At 41.7% G+C, this 19,428-nt stretch overlaps 1 protein-coding gene across 1 annotated transcript in view; it reads right to left on the bottom strand.

Moving 5' to 3' along the window:
• Positions 1-2,504: 2,504 nt before the first annotated feature.
• The window catches only part of T265_15516 (hypothetical protein), a gene marked incomplete at both ends in the record, with an annotated part of 146,781 nt that continues 129,857 nt past the window's right edge, over positions 2,505-19,428 (bottom strand). The window contains 2 exons of the mRNA XM_009178466.1: positions 2,505-2,548; positions 19,389-19,424. Of these exons, the coding sequence (XP_009176730.1) occupies positions 2,507-2,548; positions 19,389-19,424 (78 nt within the window). The remainder of the gene's footprint in view (positions 2,549-19,388; positions 19,425-19,428) is intronic.

Here is a 19,428-nt window from a genome sequence, read left to right as displayed (position 1 = left end):
AGGTACTGGAAGCTGAGCTCTATCGGAAATTTTATCGTGACAAAGTTTGCTCAACAAAATTATCTCGTTTGGTAAATCTGAATAGTATGAAGCAAACAAACATCAGTGACCGATTTTGCAGAGTAGACTTGCATTGGATGTTCTGCAGACGTCATTTCTTTCTTAAAGCACCCCCAAGAAGGCCAAACTAGACTGAAGGGAAATTTCGTGTTTTATCCCTCCTGATCCGCTGAAATGCGAATAGATGGTGGTCCGTGACTTGGAAAATTTGCTCAAACAAAATGATTTGAGCAAATATCACCGAAAGCTGCAAATGGGTTAGACTGAATCCTTTTTAAAGTGACGACTTTGAAAACCATATAGTTGCGGCAAAACTAATTCGGGTGTGCTTCTAGTCAGCGGCCGCTATGTCTAGATATGCTTTGGTACGAGTGTACTAACATGGTAGTGGAAGCTTGCGTACTTGACTGGATACACTTAATGGTGTCCCTTGGGCGGCTTTTTTTAACATAACCTGTGAAGGAATCTCAGGAAAGTGAAGTCCATTGCATACTCCTTATTCTGTTTGCAAACGGACCATTGCTCTGAGTCTGTTAAGGGCAGTTTCTCGATGTTCTTGCCCAGTGGACTAACATCCCGAGCATCACTGTGGCTGTTGACAATCACCCAAGAGTAGACGGGGTGTGCGTTGCTGAGGCTACTTTCGGTGTTCCTCTTGGGTTGGAGGTGTACCGCACGGACAGCAAACAACGCATACTGCAGGTATGTCTCTATCACAGACTGTCCGTTTGCAAGGCCGGTTTTCGGACTATGTGCTGTTTACCAGCGAATCATTCTCGTTTCAAAATAAACCTCACTGCCTTCTGTGTAGTTTGATCAAGGCCTATTGCTCAAGAAACTGCTTGGGCTCCTGCCACTCACTTGTGTCAAAGGGCAAAACTTACAAATTGAAAACTAACATTTTTTTCGTCGAGTTATTCAGCGATAACTTCACAATCATTTCCAAACGTCTTTCAGTTGACCAAAAAGAACTATGGACCATGTGATCGCAAAATGTCAAGTGACTACACACGATAAACAAGGTAAGGGACAAATGGGGAAAATATGCTTGAAGCATAAATTAACCCCCTAGCTTTTCTGGTTAAGCCACCGTAAACAAGATCGTCCATCCGATAGTGGACGGAGTAGGCTACTTTCCCTATTAACTGTCCATATTCTTTGAGTGTAGTCCTGAAACCCTCACCGGGGAATCCAGTGCTTACGAGAAGAATTCATATGATGGCCAGTAAATTAGCGGGGGTCGCCGCAGAACTAGATAACATACCAGTAATTTTTGACGTCAATTCATTGGATTCAAATAAAAAGCTGCCCCTAGCGCACATCACACCTTCAGAACAAACATAGGTTACGGTAGATAAGATAGCGGGATACACAAAGGCATGCTTGAATCTCAACAACTTCAGTTCTGACTTCGTGGTTCGCACTCAAGAGCAGGATCTAGCAATCGGGTCTTTAATCTTTCCAGTGTTGGCAAATATACTTATGCAATATGTTGACTCCGAAGGTTCTTTACACATGAAGAATATTCCGGTGTTATTTTTATGACATCTTCGTCGCGTTGCAACAAGGCATGATCGCTGAATTTCACAACTATCTAAATGAACTGATTCCACACACTGATTCAGTATGGAGATGGAATGAGCTGCGTGTACACTGACCGTTTAGACTGCATGGCACATAAGTTCAAAGGCAAATTAAGTTCACAGTTGACGGAAAGCCAACGAACGCTAGGGAAGTTTGACCAACTTGCCTGCCCAAACAAAGTCGGTATTCACCAAGATTGCCTTTTAAATTTTTAGGCGTGTGAAGACCTTTACACAGAAGAAGCTGATAGGACAACGGCTCAACTTGAACTAGACAACAAACTTAGGTGTAGTGGGAGTGCGGCTAGCTTGATTAAGTATCATTTGAGAAGTGTGCTGGTACCAGTAGCAAAACTCAACACAGGGGTGGATTGGAACAGCTGTTATTCCACATAAGCCAGAGACCTCTAAGGTCGTTCGGAGGATTCTAAACACTGGAGGACAAGAGTAACTCCCTAGAGGGGAAACACTTTTGCCCCCTTCAGTGCTTAGATGAAAGGATCCCCTACCGGGAAACAAAACCAGGAACAGTGTTTAGTAAATTTAGTTTGACGACGGGACTAAGGTCTACAGAAGACAAATAGCCAGAAAACGCTAATCCAGAATCGGAAAGTATGGAAACGAGAAGCGCGGCTGAAGGTCGAGCGTTATCAAAAACCCAGCGTCCAGGACCGCTTAGCTTCGAAAAGTAGTCATGGCACCGGCAGGCAGGTAAACAACACTTTTGGATCAGTCAAGCTGACGTGTGCGTGTGCGGTTATGAGAATTAGGCAAAGCCAGCATCTAAATTCCACTTAAACTTACCCACTCCTTACCCCCAAATAAACTGTCGCAACACACACGAAAATACAGAGGCTAACCAGATCTACCTGTGGCACCCTCGGTAGAGCTTCAATTGTAGCACCCTGAAGTAGAAGCAAAAGAAGCCAAAACAGATGGTAACTAATCTGAAAACATCCAGTTCAGTTGCTCAAAATATTGGCAAATGCACCGTCCGATATACTCCTTTACGTGACACCCAACTCTGACCTAGTGAGCTGATATGGGGGCTTCTTGCTGATTGGTTCATCGTATGTCTTAAAACCTGACCAATTTGATGACTTGCTTATTCGGCCTGATGAAGCTTTTATGGTAAGTGCAAAACACTGATCAGCTCAAGCTAGTGATTGTTCACCAGACGCTTCCGAAACGGTGTCTTTGGCTCCAACAAATAGAACCTTCCAGATTCCATGTTTGCGGAATTCTTTATTTTATCCGATATCAGTGGTCAAATTCCTCGAGAGGTTTAATGGTAACCGAGCGAAGTGGACGCTTTTCACAAGAAATGATCTTTACGGTCCGTAACGTACCCTGATGCACGCGTCTACCAATATTGATTGAGATACGTTTTTCTTGGCACTAGCGGAACGCATTAACCAACCCAGTCCCGGCTCAATAATAAACCGACATGTAAGTGTGAAGCAACAGTTCAGCCTATTCAACAGGCTTTTGTGGCACATCCTGTTAAATAGTGGGATAGCTCCACACAAAAGCCTAGTCACGATCTAATTAGCCTGTGGGTATTGTACGCAGCTAAAAAGACTTTTTGGATACAGCTATCTGTTTCTGGAGTTTATAAGACCCGTTCCGCCAGCTATACCGCAACCAAGTTCTGTGAGGTTGGATAGGAGAATTTGCTACTATCCTCAAGGCATTGGCGATCAGTATTCACGGGTTTATTGATTGTTGCATGACGATGTGCTTTCCTTTAATCTGATCACGGATACGAATATAACCTCTTATCAAGAACGACATTTGAAGAATCTGTCCTGTGCTGACCACATAAATTTTTGATACTGAGGTGAGTTAAAATTGCCAGAATCAAAGTGATTTGTGATTAACTTGCACGACATGCGCGTGGGCTATGTAAGCCGGTAGCTGCCGGGCGATAAGCAGTCACTTAATATGTAGATTGGCGTGAATATCTTTTAATTGAGGGAAGATGCCTTTTTGAGCGACTGACTACATCAGGTCAAGATGCCTTGCCATTGCTAGTAACTTTCGATCCAGGAACACTGGATGGCTGTTCTGGCCCCAACGCGCTGAAAGTGTTGTCATGTGCAAGGGTTGACAAAAATCCCACGTAAACACTAACTCGGCTAGGGGCTGTGCGTAATCACGTCTCGTCAAAACTTGATGTGACGGGGTTGCTTGATGAGGATATAGACTTGCGCAGTGTCCCCTGTGTGTTTAAAATGTCACCATTTATTTACCCATGGATTTCCCGTTTTTGTCCCTCAAGGAGAAAAGTTTGGCACGCTTTCGTGCAGGCTATCTAATGTACTTGAATAGTGCATGTTTTGCCTTCCGCTGAATTTTTTAACAACACTTGCGTTCCTATTGTTAATTGGTGTATTTGAGGTCTGCAGTGATCACACATCCTGCAAACTTGCAACTTATTTCCGAGTTTTCAAAAAGCTGGTTTCAAACCCGGAGTTAAGTGTCGGATGGCGAGTGTGGCTGCGTGCAATATATGTGAACTATTAAGCCTGCGGCAGCGCACGACCGGTCTCGCCTGTTCCAGGATTCACCACGTAAGCGCAATTCTTCAGGACAATATCTCTGTGAGGTCTGGAAGATATGGGGCTTCCGTTTATAGCCGAAGCTGGCAAAGACATCAACTCAGAGTGATCTGGATTTGTTGCAGGACGGGATTCCTACAAAACAACTACCAGAGGCCAATGTAACTTTCGTCGAAAATTTGCGGGTTGAAAAATGAGCGTTTTTCTCTTCCAGAAGCAAGCATGTCTCTTCTGAACGATGACAAATGCACAAGCTGATTAGGATTATGACTCTAAATGTAATGGGGCGAAAGGTGTAATAGGCCGTTAGGTAAAATTAAAACCTATTCGGCCTTTGAAAAGTTTGCAATATTTTTCATTCTTATCGGCAGATCAAATACGCCGATCAAACCTTTTTCCGAACGGAAACATTACGTATATTGTAAAATTCTTGGAAGTCTAGCCTCTTCATAATTAACATGGACTGGGCTGGGACGGGATCTTTATCATCATCATCATTGTCAGCTGTAACAACCAAGTACTCGTCGTTCACTGATTTTAGCTGCCGCAATTTCGTTCACCGATGAATCGCGGGGCGGGGAGTAGGTAGCTGCGCATTGCACGCGCGAGCTGGAAAATTGGTGCATAAATCCAGCACTCTCAGTAGGCTGTCAAGTGGGGGGGGGTTGCAAAAGGAGCTGCGCATTGAAGGCAATAGCTTTGATGCACGAGTGCCATTGAGGGCGCGACTGGGCAGTCTGATAATGTCTCTAGCCACTGATGTGGCCCGTCACGGGCTCGCCATCCATGAAGACGGCAGTGACCATCGCAGCTGAGTTTGCTGGTCCAAGTCATTGTTTGAACGCCTCTGGCTCTCTTCAACTCTTCACATGGTTGGGCGAAAAGAGCCCTTCGAAGAATTCGGTCGACTGGCATGCGCAGCACGTGGCCACGCCAGTGCAAACTATGTAGTGTGTGGGAGTAGTGTGTGTGTGTAATAGTGTGGAACTGGATGGCACATGTGCATCATTTAAATTGTGCCTCTTTCTTCCGAACATACACCAGTATATTTTTTCATGTCTCAACTAGGCAAGACTATTGAGAATTGATGGTTGCACAAAGCCGCTGATCGTCAGTTTGCAGGACGGTTGGGGCTAGTGGGCAAGATGACAGGAACATGTTGTTGAAGATGCTGATTAATGTAGGTTCACTGATAAATCCCCGATGGGACTCCGTCGAAATATAAAAACGTCATACACTTCCCATTCAAGAGTATGAGCAGTGAGCCGTCGTGATAGTGGTTCACATGTGCGGATATCCCCAACAATAAAAATCCATTTATCATGAATACTTCAAGGACTGGTAGATGCAAATCATCCTTTGTACGCTTTCAGCAGTGCTGTGGATTTTGGCTAATTGTGATTGTTTGATTGAATAGCAACCTTGTAAGGGCTACCTAATCGATCACGATGCAAATCATCCTTTGCACGCTTTCAGCAGTGCTGTGGATTTTGGCTAATTGTGATTGTTTGATTGAATAGCAACCTTGTAAGGGCTACCTAATCGATCACCTATTAGAGAGAAAAAAGTTCAGCGCCATAAATTTGAGACAAAATAGGACAGCGTGAAGTGTAAAACGGACGCACGTTTCTTGAAAATCCTTGAGTCAGTGGCTACTTTCGAACTCAGTTCTCTCCCTGATACACAAAGTCAGTGATTCCAGCGAACAAACCATCAAGTATACACGTAGTGTAATGAGTCCCCGACAAGGGTAAACACCTGCCTTGCTGGGATGTTTGCACACATTCTGAGTGGACCATCGACGACTGGCAGTTAGGGGCAACTGAACATGATCAGGCTTACGCTTATCAGTTTCAACTAAACAAGATTCATCTTTAAGCTGGCCAGGTGGTTGACCGTTTGCGTGCAAGTCGAGCTTTACGTTCACTCAACTGTGAACGGTGAGGTTGTTTAGGCGCATTAACCCAAACTAACAGCCGTCCTCTGAAGTTGTCAGACCAAGCTTCCGGTTATTACAAATTCAATGACATCAGATTCCGTCTGCCCACGTCACAGTGACAGAATGTGGTCGCTCTGAAACACAGTTTGTTCAGCCGATGGAGTTTCCGCAGTGAAGCTGACATCAGCATTTCTGGTAGCCTCTTACCAATCAAAACACTTGGTTTTGAGTTAGGATCCGCACACTTGTTCGATGGAGATTGCCTGAATATCGAATGAATGGCACATTGGCGTGTCAATTAAAAACTCATTGTGGCTCTCAGCTGGGACAGTTTCTAAATTGTTTCCAAAGCGACAATGTCTGATCTTGGTTGTTGATTGGCCAGCTTCAAGGCGAACGCGTTCGAAGTGAGATATCTTAAATGTGCCTGGTCTTCTGCATGCAAATTGTCTAATTTTGGTCCATATACTCTTCGGTGGAGTATTTCAGACCGGACAAAATCAACAGGCTGAGTGCAAATATAATAAAACGAACATATTTGTTTTGAATATTGATGGATAATTCACTTGTTCGTGGAGATTGCCTGAATATCGAATGAATGGCACATTGGCGTGTCAATTAAAAACTCATTGTGGCTCTCAGCTGGGACAGTTTCTAAATTGTTTCCAAAGCGACAATGTCTGATCTTGGTTGTTGATTGGCCAGCTTCAAGGCGAACGCGTTCGAAGTGAGATATCTTAAATGTGCCTGGTCTTCTGCATGCAAATTGTCTAATTTTGGTCCATATACTCTTCGGTGGAGTATTTCAGACCGGACAAAATCAATAGGCTGAGTGAAAATATAATAAAACGAACATGTTTGTTTTGAATATTGATGGATAATTTTATCTCTAACAAGCAAGGAATTTTCGGTGCGACACGGGGGCCTACCTTAACGCATCCTATTCCTCAGATCGAATTGTACGACTTGTTTTGACGAGCTTTAAACTCCGTTTGCCGAGGACTTTGTTCAGAATCTCTTTTGGGCAAGAGGTCGCTAGAAAACAAAAAGTATTCTCATGTACGTGATGCATGTAGGAACTGCGTAATAAATAAAAAGAACTGAGCTTTCAATCCATGTAGCCCGGTGGTAAGAGAAGTTGGTAGTACTACGTAACAGACAGCTGTTTTTCGGCAAAATAAATTTTAGACATATTTTCCTTCCTTAATTCAGCCAGAGTGTGTTAACCCATAATTTAAAGGCCAAAAATTGTGTAACCTATCCACATATCATATATTAACTGCCCCGTAAGCATCGGGTTATTAGCAGATCTACATGAGTAACAAAATGTTTGCTAGCGTAATGCTCGGACTTTGTGTACCGAACACTACGATAGGGTAGGAAAGTGCCCAAGATCAGAAGGTAGTTGAATAAATGAAGTGAACTGCGCATACTGCACCAACTTGTGTGCGCACAAACAGAAGCCATTGGAACGGTGGACAACCACATTTTCGTGCTCTCACTCAGGAATGCTGCAAACGCCATACATTTTTGTTACTGACCAAAGTTAAGTTATTCCATTGAAATCTAAGCAACTTTACTGGCGGTGTTCTCTACTACGCTAAACATAGAATAATAAATTTCGAACATCCGACCGCATTTTATTTTTAATTTGTAGCACACTTTCGGTGCCCAACTGCCATGCCACCAGAAGAAAGCACTAGGATTGGGATAGTGCCAGTTTGCCCAAACCTGGATAGAGGAAAAGAGGCTGAAGTCAATTTCGAATCAAGGCCTACCTGCCAGTAATTTAACATTCTAACCACTGAATCGTCTCTACCCCCATACCTAATTTCATGCCCAGTATTTTTCGTATCTCTATGAAATTGTGAATGTTACTGATCGTGAAAAGTGAATGAAACAAAAAATAAGCCAAAACCTCACGCAGATTAGCGGCGACCTCCGCTCGGGGATTACGAAGGAGACGCAATTTGTCTCATTGTGCTGAATGAAAAAATTCTAGCTGGTTGATGCAAGTGGAACGATTCGTTCAAAGAAAGTTGGCTTTCATAATTTACACTACCTCAGAGAACACAGGTTGCAAACGCATGAATAAAACGATCAATGCAGAATATGTATCGAACATGGTTTTTGGTAAAGTAATTGGTTGAATGTTCGTGTAACGCAGCCCCGAGCCGAAGGTGCATATCTTGTCCTACAATCGAACAATTGTGATCTTTTTGGGAAATCCAAGGCAAACATATGTCAGAATATAACAAAGCGATTTGTACATGTCGATTATTCAACGGCAAGATGTTTGGTGGCTCAAGCGACGTTTGCCCAGCGGAACTAAATTACATTACATGAACTGTAAATCGGGTGCTGAATAAATATCAGACACAGAATTCGTGGTTAGCTGGCCTGTTGGGCGGCTTGTTGAGAGCAGCCGTTAATGCACATTGGATAATCCGTTAACTGAGTAAGCAACAGGGATTCATTTGCGCGAACGTGGAGTTCATGAGGACTTGAGGGGACTCTACGCACGTGGAAATAAAATTCACGGCGAATCGTCTGTGAGATCTAGACAGTGTCTAAATCATAGAACATGAAATTCCTACATGTGAAGGGAAGGAACAGTGCTGGATGTGTAGTCACTCGAGCGCATTGCGGAAAACAGCCGTTTGCAAACGTAGTTTACCTGCACGCGATCTGGGTAAATGAAGCGAATGGAGCCAATATGTGACAAAATGAACTGTTTGGAAGCACCGGGTTAGAAAGGATAGGCTTACAACCCCAGATGATGCTTGCACGATGGAAAATGCTATGCAAATATATGAGGAGATGAACAATAACTAAATGAAAACGGGAGAAGGATTTGTTGGTTGTGTGATAACTGGTGCTAGTGGCGTAGAGCAGCCCCGAAGCCAAATAGTATGTCCCGTTCCCCAGCGAGTAACTGGGACCTTACGGTGCAACCAGGCTTAATCGTGGAATGTACGATGTCGGTTATGTTTCCTTCGCCTAGACTTATTTGATTGTTTGAAATGCATGAATGCCGTATTATACAGAGGTCGAGTGGGTCTTGAATAATGAACGTATCATTCTGCGTCATTGCTCCATGGAAACGTATCAACCTAACAAACCACACGGTGCCACCATTATGTGATACCAAAATATGCAACACTAAGCAATTAGTAACACATTTTCAAGGTCACTTCAATTTTCCGGAAGCCGTTTGCAAAAACGCCATCGACAATATATCTTCCGAAAACGACACTCAAGTTAAGACCAAAGATGAAAAATGGAGCACTGTGGAGTTTTGTGATTGTCTTATCCTGGTCAAATGAAATTTAATCGAACCAGAAAATCGAAGATCGGTTTATGTTAGTTATAAACGTGGAGTCGTATTTTATTACACTGCCAGGAAGATTACGGAGACTAGCCACATCGGTTCCAATTTGCACTTGTACTATATGGTCCACGTGGAGCGAAGGAAGTATAATGAAACCAGCATTAGTGGGCTCTGGCATAATTTTATGAAGCCACGGGTTAATTCAGGTTGTCATTAGGGGTCAGAACTCTTTGAAAGGTAGGCTGAACTTTTGGTTGTACGAGACTGCATGAATTGAGGAACAGGTACCAGCAACTTATATGGATTTTTGAACCAAAATTTTCGTGAGGTGTTTTATTTTGAACATAATCAGAAGGCGTAACTCAATAGCCTATCTGTGAATTTTACTAGTAGTTAAAGTAGCGGCCCTTATTGTAAACAAACCGCACTAGATCAGTGTACAATTTAATGATCAGTCTCCTGGTTTTTGTTTGAACAAACATTAATCTCGTAAGACATATGGGATTAAATAGAGTTTGTCAACAGCGTTTCGAAGATGTCTTAATCATTGCTAATGTAATTCACTGACACACTCAAAAACAAGTCTTCACAATGAAGTCTAATACTTCCGTATTAATCTTCAGGTTAGTGCATTCGAATATGCGACGTAATGTGTCTGCCGTAAACCTTGTTTTCCGTTTAACATTCAAGTTATGAAACGTTGACATACTAACGCAACTGCCGTTTACTACTTTCCTGCATTTATTTAGAGATAAAGGAATATCTAATATAAATGTTGATTAATTATTTATTACCAGTGATTACAGGCATCATAAAAAGTGTAATTACTGAAACACCAACCAACGTTCAAAATGAGTCTATATTTCATTCAGCACTGTTAACNGCAAACTTTTTGTCTCCGGGAGTGTCTGGAAATCGTTTCAGCTTAAGTGTTTGGTTAATATAACGAGTGGTGAAAATAAAGAAAACTACTCCTCGAGTAATAATCGGCAAACATTTTTACATCTCTGTTCTAAATCCGCCTTCGAAACATATTTGTCCAGTCAAATGTGATGACCATTGTCTAAAAAATCCGCAATCCACGGAGTGCGAACGTCTTCTCAGAAAACAACTACCCAGCTTCACGGTGAAATTCAGAGACTCATTCAGCACTGTTCACATTATTTCACTAGGTAGTAGTTGTTGAAAAAAAAGTTTTTACGAATCTGACATGCCAAACTACCACGTTCATGCCACAATCAGCAGCGAGAGCAGTAATGACCTTAGCGTCAACAATTGGTAGAAGACACTCAGCAAATTAATGCAAGCCAACTTTATGGAGTTGAGATTATACCCGACTAATTTGTTCATTTCAGCTTACCACGGCCTGGCGTAGACCGTCGGCAACTGCTGCCTTCAAACCAACACATACTTAGGTTCATGGCTAATGCGAAACCAACGGAACCGTAGAAATGGTTGCCAAGCTCTACACGCCAAAATTCTTCGGTCTGGACTTGGACAACCTAGCAGCAGGTAAAGCTTACACTTCCTTCACCTGGTATGAATGCTTGGCTCCAAAAGGTCACCACAACTAAAACAGCTCTTGGGCTGATAAGTTTGGTAAGCAACTATCACTGTGCCTAGGCAGCGGTGAATAAGCAGGCAGGTTAGTGAAAGACATGTCCGTTCAGGGTAACTGCCGCCTCCAAAAGCTGTAAGGGGCTGCTTGTAATTTAACGGGTAATCTCCATTGAAGTCAATGGATACAGCCATGACGACTCGACGCACCGTTCGTTAACGCTAGCACTGATTGTTATAATCATCGCTGTACTGCAACACTTTCTGTTTCCTTTACATAACTATTCAAGTTTATCGACCCGTAAGTGAACTGTCGTTATCATTTCTCCAGCTTACGTGTGGGCGTTTGGTTTCATTGGAATGGGACAACTGTAATGCCAAAATCGTTTTTTCTGCATTACAATTTTGCATGGCAATGTATTATTCAAATATTGCCCTCAAATACACTTACGCATTTTGTACGCGGTGTCATGTGGAATATAACGCCTTCCACTGTTTAGAACACCATCGTAGGAGTAATAGTGAAATAAACATGGACGAGTTTTACAGTGCAGTCTGTCTGATAATTTCCTTAGGGCCATGGAGGCAACAAAACCCTTGAATGTATTTTTGCAACCAAGTGAGGAAGCACGTTCTATAATTCTTGGACATCTGATATATGGAGTCACGTTCCACCCGCGTAACTCTTGCTTCCAGGAAGCTACGCTAGCAAGCGTTCTCTTCCCAACAAGATGTATATTTTTCGAGTTTTTTGAAACACGTCTTATAGTGCTGTAGTAACTTATTCCTCGGAAGGATTATTCTAACATTTTTATCAATATCCTCCAAGTAGAGCTGTATTTGCACAATTGCAGGCCTATTTGTTCTAGCGTCTATTATTTCATCGTGTCATTATCAGTCATTGTATTTGCTGTCCTAGAGGAGACCCTTCAGGTTACTGTTTATTGAAAAAGTTACCCGAAAACAAGTGCCAAGGTATATCGGTGAAAAAAGTGAGTAGGAGGTCGGCATGCAGCTTGTTTTAGATTGTTTATTGAAAAAAATTTACCCGAAAACAAATGCCAAGGTATATCGGTGAAAAAAGAGTGGGTAGGAGGTCGGCATGCAGCTTGTTTTAGAACAATCAAGTGCACAATTTGCGCGGCAATTTTTGCCACAAGTTGGTTACGTCTTAGACCAAAATAGTAAGCAGAGTAGAGCCATTCTATTTCCTTCTGACAGATAAAATCGGGGAACTCAACCCCCAACCATTTTCTAGATAAGCTCTTATCTCAACAAAGCGCACCGGATTCACATTTCACCCTCATTATTCCTCAAAGCTTGCAGCTGATATAATTATCCTTAGAGGTTCAAGTCGGAGGCTGCAAATCAGAATTAGCTGTAGAAAGATTCCGCGTCATATCTGAAACCATTCCCATAAACAGCACTCTGTGATTTGAGGGCGAAACCTCCCGTTTTGTGGTCCGGGGTGCTTTTACTACAGATTAAGCTTCTATCCACATCCTCGGTAATTTTGTATTAGGGTGGTGCTTCCCATCAAATACTTTTTGTAATGTTAGCATACAGCAAAAATCGATTATCGCAGCTGCTTTTGGATCATTCTAGTCAATCGTAATTAGAATGTCACTTAGATTGTGCGTTTTGTGTTCACGAAATATACCCGGGTGGCACTGGTTTGCAACATTTCTTGCTGATCGGCATGCGACTGCATGAAGTACCTTTGGCATTCTAAATTCTACTGTAATGAGTGAAACAAATCTATTTAACGTGTCCTAATGCCCTCTTAAGGATGCTGTTGTAATTCTCAGACACTTCAAGGAACTTAATCTTGTGGAGATTACACAGTGTTTTAGAAAATGAACGAGTACTCTTGAGGACACTGGGTACTCCATTATGTTGAGCAACTACGAAACATTATATATAGGGAGGCTTTTGAGTTCCCATGAAACACATCTATCAAACATAAACCGTTTCTTGTGCGTGTACAGTCAACTACACATATCCGTACATATCCAAGAGAATATTTGCAAAAGACAAAACCGGTATTCTAAGCACCACAAAACGCGGACCGGATCAATTCATTTCACTATGGTGAGCAATGATTATTGTGAATAATTTCGCTAGGCCAGATGTTGCACTTAATATGTAAATGGGAATTCTCAGCTAGCGCCGTTACTATGTAGCATAGGGCGAGCAGAACATTATTTTCTAAATCGAAGCTTCTGCAATCTTTTGGTGTCTTTCCTGATATATTTGCTAAATTGCTTTACTTAATTGTGTCAAAAGAATTGCCATGTAGAACGACAACAGTCGTGTTCAAAAAGGACTCCCATGAGGGTTAAATTTATGGTCTTTTTGTTTGTGTGTAAAATTCTGAATAAAAATTATTTATCCACCAGTAGATAAATATTGGTAATCCACATGCAGCATAACCATTTAGGTTCGTAAAGTGCACAATCTTGCTGAAGCTTATTGTGGCTCATAATTTCAAATGGATGAAGTAGATCTGGCATCGTTTCTTACGAATTTGAGGGCTCACTGAATAAACGGAAACAAGGACGATGAGTTTTGCACAATTGCTTAAAGCGCAATTCGGCAGTTGATCAGGCAAGTGTTGATCCGTTTGCCGAGCTTGGTGTTTGATTTGCATACGTTTTGTCACAATTCAAGGTGAAAAACTTCATCTAATTGTCTCTCTCCTTGAGCTTGTGTCTATATGGTTTACAAAGAACAGATTTTGATCCGCCATTGATAATCATTGCACTTGGACTGTAGTTCGTTCGATCATGATCTTTGTTACGTTATGTTTTGTATTCGTTGCTTTCTACGGTCGCGCTCCTGTAGAAGTTGCCGTTGTAGTTGTTCGCATCGTTGGACCTCCATTCAGCGAAGATAACAGTTGCTGAATCACTAGGAAATCATTGACGTCGAAGTGGCTCACTGAAAAAAGGATATCTTTGAGCTACACTACCTCTGCTCCACCACGCACTTTGAATTCAGGGGTGATTTTCGCAAACCACCTAATATAGAGCCAACGGAATGGGACAGAAATAGACGGCAAATGAAACAGGATTACGACCGTATAAAGCACAAAATGCAGAACACAACGGAACACAAACTATGGTCGAACAAGCTAGAGTCCAAATGCGATGATTGTCAATTGTAAGTCACATTACTGCGCATAGGTGCCCTTTTCAAACCATAAAAACACATGCATGAATAGAGGGGCCACACATTCAGCAGCGCACTGAGGAAGTTTCCTCACCTTGTGACGAAATGTTTGCAAATCAACCGCCAAGCTCAGCGGACAAATTAACAGGCACCTGATCAGTTACCAAATAATGCACCCGAGTAGCCAATATTCCAACTCATTATCAGAACGCAGTATGCTAGACATTGTTATTTGTAAGGGAACGTGACCAAAATCTGAAGAGATTCGAAAATTTAGTTGCCTTATTTTCTCATTCCGTCTACGTGTTAGATTAATTTGGGAAGATATGCTGCTGACATGCTACGCCATACGTCGACGAATTACAGAAACATCATACAGCAACAAAATTCTAGTGCTTCTGTAACCCCTCTCCATATCTGCTCGCGCACAGTCGCAGTTTTTTCAGCTATCAGGTGGCATTGGCCGTTACGCAGTGCTATTTAGTGTGTCAGAGAATTGCTGCATACGACATGAGCGGGGCGTAAGCAGATTGCACATGGAGCGTATTCATGCCCTCTTGTAAATGTCTTTAATGCTGCCTATCACAACTGACATCAAACACCTCTGTAGCTCTGTTTTTGTAGCGACAACTGCGATTCGGCTTCAGGCATCCCAAATCATACTGGAGGTGCCTAATCACGGTCAAACGTCCACTCAATAATGCAAAACAGAAGGCGAGCAATGTTTTACGCTGGAATTTCCCGGGAAATAGTGCACGCTTTCTATCCCGTGTAAGTATATATTTGGCTTCCTTACACACTGGAGCGACAGTAATTTTATTCAAACATTTAGCGGAATACTCATCATTGGCTGTCGTCAGAGTGGCAGTAGGCAGTGTTGATCAGGCAGCGAGGCAGTCCTTAATAACCATGATCTGCTCGTAGCACACCATTGCAGACGGAACAAATATTGTCTGATGGCTGCAAATATATCACCATGTGGATTTTTAGATTTCCTTCTTTTACTAGGCTTGCCCTGCAGTCTGAAACCTGGGACCCTACCCAACCTGCAACCAGATATATTTCATACAAAACCCAAACCTTTGCATTGCTTTGCATTGATTTAACCATTTGAACGCGCAGTAACGTGTAAACCATTTGCTTTCAGCGAGATAAATATAATCTAAACCGACCCGACTGTTGCAGACGCAAGGCACAAGATACTTTCGGAATAATGAACAAAACCAGATTGTTACGAAACGTCATTGTTTGTTATGCATTTGTTTTTTGGGAAATCAGATGGATTGCCTAAACTTTTTCGACAGGGATGATGACGATTAACTTTGAAAATTAGCAGTCTATACCTTCCAGTGGAAAAAACAGTATTTGAAAATCTAAATCACATAGCTAACAAAATATCCGAATTTTTCTTCTTCACTTTAACTGCTTTGAAAAATATTGATATTTATTATATTTTTGTTCTTGTGTGGGAGCTCTTCACGAATGTCTGCACTGACAGTTCCTTTTCACCCCCCTAAGTAGTTTTAAAACGCATTTCATACACAATATCTAATAAACAAAATCATATATATTCGGTTTGCTTTCATAGCTTCCTAACGACAAGTAGCGCAGTTTCGCAAGGAAGATACACAAGTCGCAACTTCTATCTTTGTGGATATTGAAAATGCATTGCGCTGGGACCGTTGAACATAATAAATGTATCAGTTCTTGCACGGAAATATTTTATATAAGGCTAGACACTGGAGGATTGCCTGACATATGTCTATAATCTAGTTAGATGTGATATCCACCAAACGTTTCACCAGAAACGTAAAAGCTGTGACAAAGGCATCCAAACTCAGATTTGTTACTTATTATTTAATGTCAGTCCTTGATTATAGTCAACAGATCACTTCAAAGAATAGCCACAGAAACGTAAGCTCAAGTTTTGTTGTACTCAACATCACCTGTTAGTTGAAAGCGTAATACAAGTCTATCGCAAAATTCTCACATTGATTTGCACAAATTTTACTGCTGTCGAAAAGACGCAAAATGGCATTATCCATGTGATACTAGTGGTCTACCATCTGCAAATAAGTGATACTTGATATGTACGCACTCTTATTTGTTGTGCATTCCCCGCCTGCATAGTGAACATAGAATGGTATGGTGGTTTCCGCTCCTACGAGTGACTCAATTATTTAACTAAATGCACATGAGTTACTGGTGACGCTTTCACATCTTAGGTTGTTATCACCCACGTTTTTGCAATCCCTTTAGGAGACAGCCCTTTAAGAAATTGCAAGTACAAGCACCTTGATACAAGTATACCAAACCATATATAACTCTGTCACTTCCCGTTTGTGTCTCAGATATATTTTCCTAGTTCCATCACAAACTTATTAGAATTCTCCATAAAACATTGGCATATGACCGCTATCAAGATTTTGTCAGTAAGAACGCTTCGAAGTCCAGAATCGTATGGGCAAAACAATGCACTTTGGTGGATAAATGACCACTGTATCTAGCGTGAATTTCAAGCGGCGAGCTACGTTGCACTTGTTCGTTACCATCATCACGTGAACAAAATCATTTGCGCAAACAGGATCACCGAAGGCCAAAGTGTCGACCAATTGGCCTGTCGCAGTCAACGGTGCGTTAGACTGGACGGGTAATTCCAATATCAGTTGTACACCTACTCACGATTAGTACTGAATGCACACATATCAAACAACATTGACCCATTAACAGAATCGCGTTCTGATCTATCGTTGTGCAACACAGGACTTGAATATCTTTCAGTGGTGCTCGCTCCACGCGCGAGTAGATTTCATTAGTCAATGTTGTTCTAATTCAATGGCTGGACAGAGCTGAGAGCCTCCAACAGTTTGTAGAGGGATATGCAGCAACTCTTGAAAGTTGGCGAAGAAAACAAAACGTTTGCTTTTTTCTATTTGAACAGAAGCACAATTTACATGATGGTCGTATACGAAACCAGTACTGTTGAAAGAGAGATTGATCGGGTAATGGTTCATAATTGAAGAAGAATACCGTACAATTTTATAATACAAAGTGATACACTAGTTGTTTGAAATCTGTTGCTAAACACGAGTTCTCACATTACCAGAAAAACACCAGAAACTGAGGCTCACATGGTGGAGTGTGAATATCATGGCACATTTCTAAAAGAAGCCCACAAAATAACAGGCAAAATCAGCCTCGCTGCAACAGGAACCGACAGGGTGTTAATAGCCTGTACGAATACAGTTTTTAATGGTCACGCATTCAGAGCTGAAATCTCCCCTTTTGAAGGGTTGCGAAAACGAGCTATTTACGACGGCACATGTCTTGCCTTGATTGAAATGAGAAACTGTTATGTTTCAGGAGTACTGTCCAGCAGAAAGCACACCAAATCATCCACCCAAAATGTTCTTTAAACAGGCAATCAACTTTACCGTATTTGCCTAATAACCCTACGGCTATAGTCAGCTTTATCCAATGACTTTCATAGTACAGCCAGGCGAACATGCTTGTTTCATTGCGGCAATTGCAGCAACCATAATTATGACCACCGATGGGTGCGTCCATGACAAAAATGCCGAAGAAGGTCCTCCGTGGTTGGTTCATTGCACTGCTTCGATGCGACAGTTGTATGTGAATTGTCATTGAAAAAATGTTTATAAGAAATCTTCAAAAACACATCAGTATGCACAACACTGAAGTCAGATGTTGTAGGCATTTGTTTGGTCAAATATCCGTTAACCCCTAAGCTACCCACAGCTATTGTTTATCACGTGCGTGTGGAAGCTGTCGGAGGCATCCACAAAAAGTATTTCAGACACTTGGTTCCATAGAATATATGCATTATGATGCACTTATACACATAAAGTAGGAATTTAATGTGCACACAGAAATGGAATTTGAAAAGACCGCTTGAAGCTCGCAGTTTGCTAAATGCGACCGTTTCAAGCAGCTGATATCGCGCGATTTTTTGCGTTTTACCTAGCATTCCTTGTTATACCGAGAAAGTGAATTGATACAAAATGAACAAAAGCAGATAGTCCAAACCATCAGTAACGCTGACTACAGAAACCTACTTAGGCAATCTGCTTCGTCACCACAGCGAACTGCATTAAAAAACAATGGTTTTATAATAAACACAAGGAAGTGGTTATATATTACCTCAACCGATTGTGATTGCTCAAATACGAAAAGATCTTTAGGTTAATGTATTTTTAGAAATTATTCACCGAACATTATTGAAGAAACTCACCAATGCACCGAGTAAGAGCCTGTTTCCAGCATTTGCCTGCGGATTGTGTCGTAAAATTGCATGAGAGTACGTGAGGTGTAATGAGTTCGACTACGCCGTAAGTCGGGTTATTTAAATGGATTTTGACTGGATATTTAGATGAGCGTTCTGGCGCTACCACCTGAAACTGATTTTAAAGTACTTTTGAAGGTTAAATGTTCCACGGTAACTCCTTTGGTTGCGTCTGAGCAACTGACCCCAGAATATGCTACGGGGGCCAAGCTCAAAAATCAAATAACTTTGCTAAACAATCAAAATTACTACCTTTTATACCAAAATAAACTATCTTAAGTGTGAGTCATACCAGACCTCTGTGGCAACTGTTTTGTTGCTTGTTCCACATGGACATCATTAAAAAATGCGACATTACTTGGGACAACCTACGTTTTTCTTCTTCGTTTTGACTATGTTTTTCTGAAAAATGTTGCAAAATATTAAAGCTAGACTGCACTCTTCTACGCGTTTAGACAATTTGGTCACAAAAGTGATTTCAGATAAATAAAGTCAGGAAAAAGCACCACATTGAGATCAAAGCCACTGCTAGCAAGTGTTTTTGTTGTCCTCTAATTTTATTTAAAATTTCAACGGGCTCCTCAAAAGTATGGCACGCAAAGTGATCGGCTAGTGCACATGAACGGTGCGTATCATAACGCTATTGACCAACATTACGAAACGACCCTATATTTATTACTCTGACTGGCTAAATGTAATTAATTCAAATTCGTGGATAACCACTCCATAGCGGACGTTTAATGGTCAGTCAACTCTCCAAAACTGCGCCATGTTGGATCAAAACTGGTGCTCAAATCTCCGATTCATCTCACCATCCAACGCAATATTCCGAGCTTAAATGACCTCTTTCACAAGGCACGCTAGGTCAAATAAGTTGACATACCCAGGCAACGCGTTCTTTCTTCTTTATCACACTGGTCTGA

The sequence above is a fragment of the Opisthorchis viverrini genome (genome assembly GCF_000715545.1).
Source record: "Opisthorchis viverrini unplaced genomic scaffold opera_v5_570, whole genome shotgun sequence".
Classification (NCBI taxonomy): domain Eukaryota; kingdom Metazoa; phylum Platyhelminthes; class Trematoda; order Opisthorchiida; family Opisthorchiidae; genus Opisthorchis; species Opisthorchis viverrini.
The sequence above is the reverse complement of the archived record's forward strand: the minus strand, read 5'-3'. Positions and strand labels throughout refer to the sequence as shown.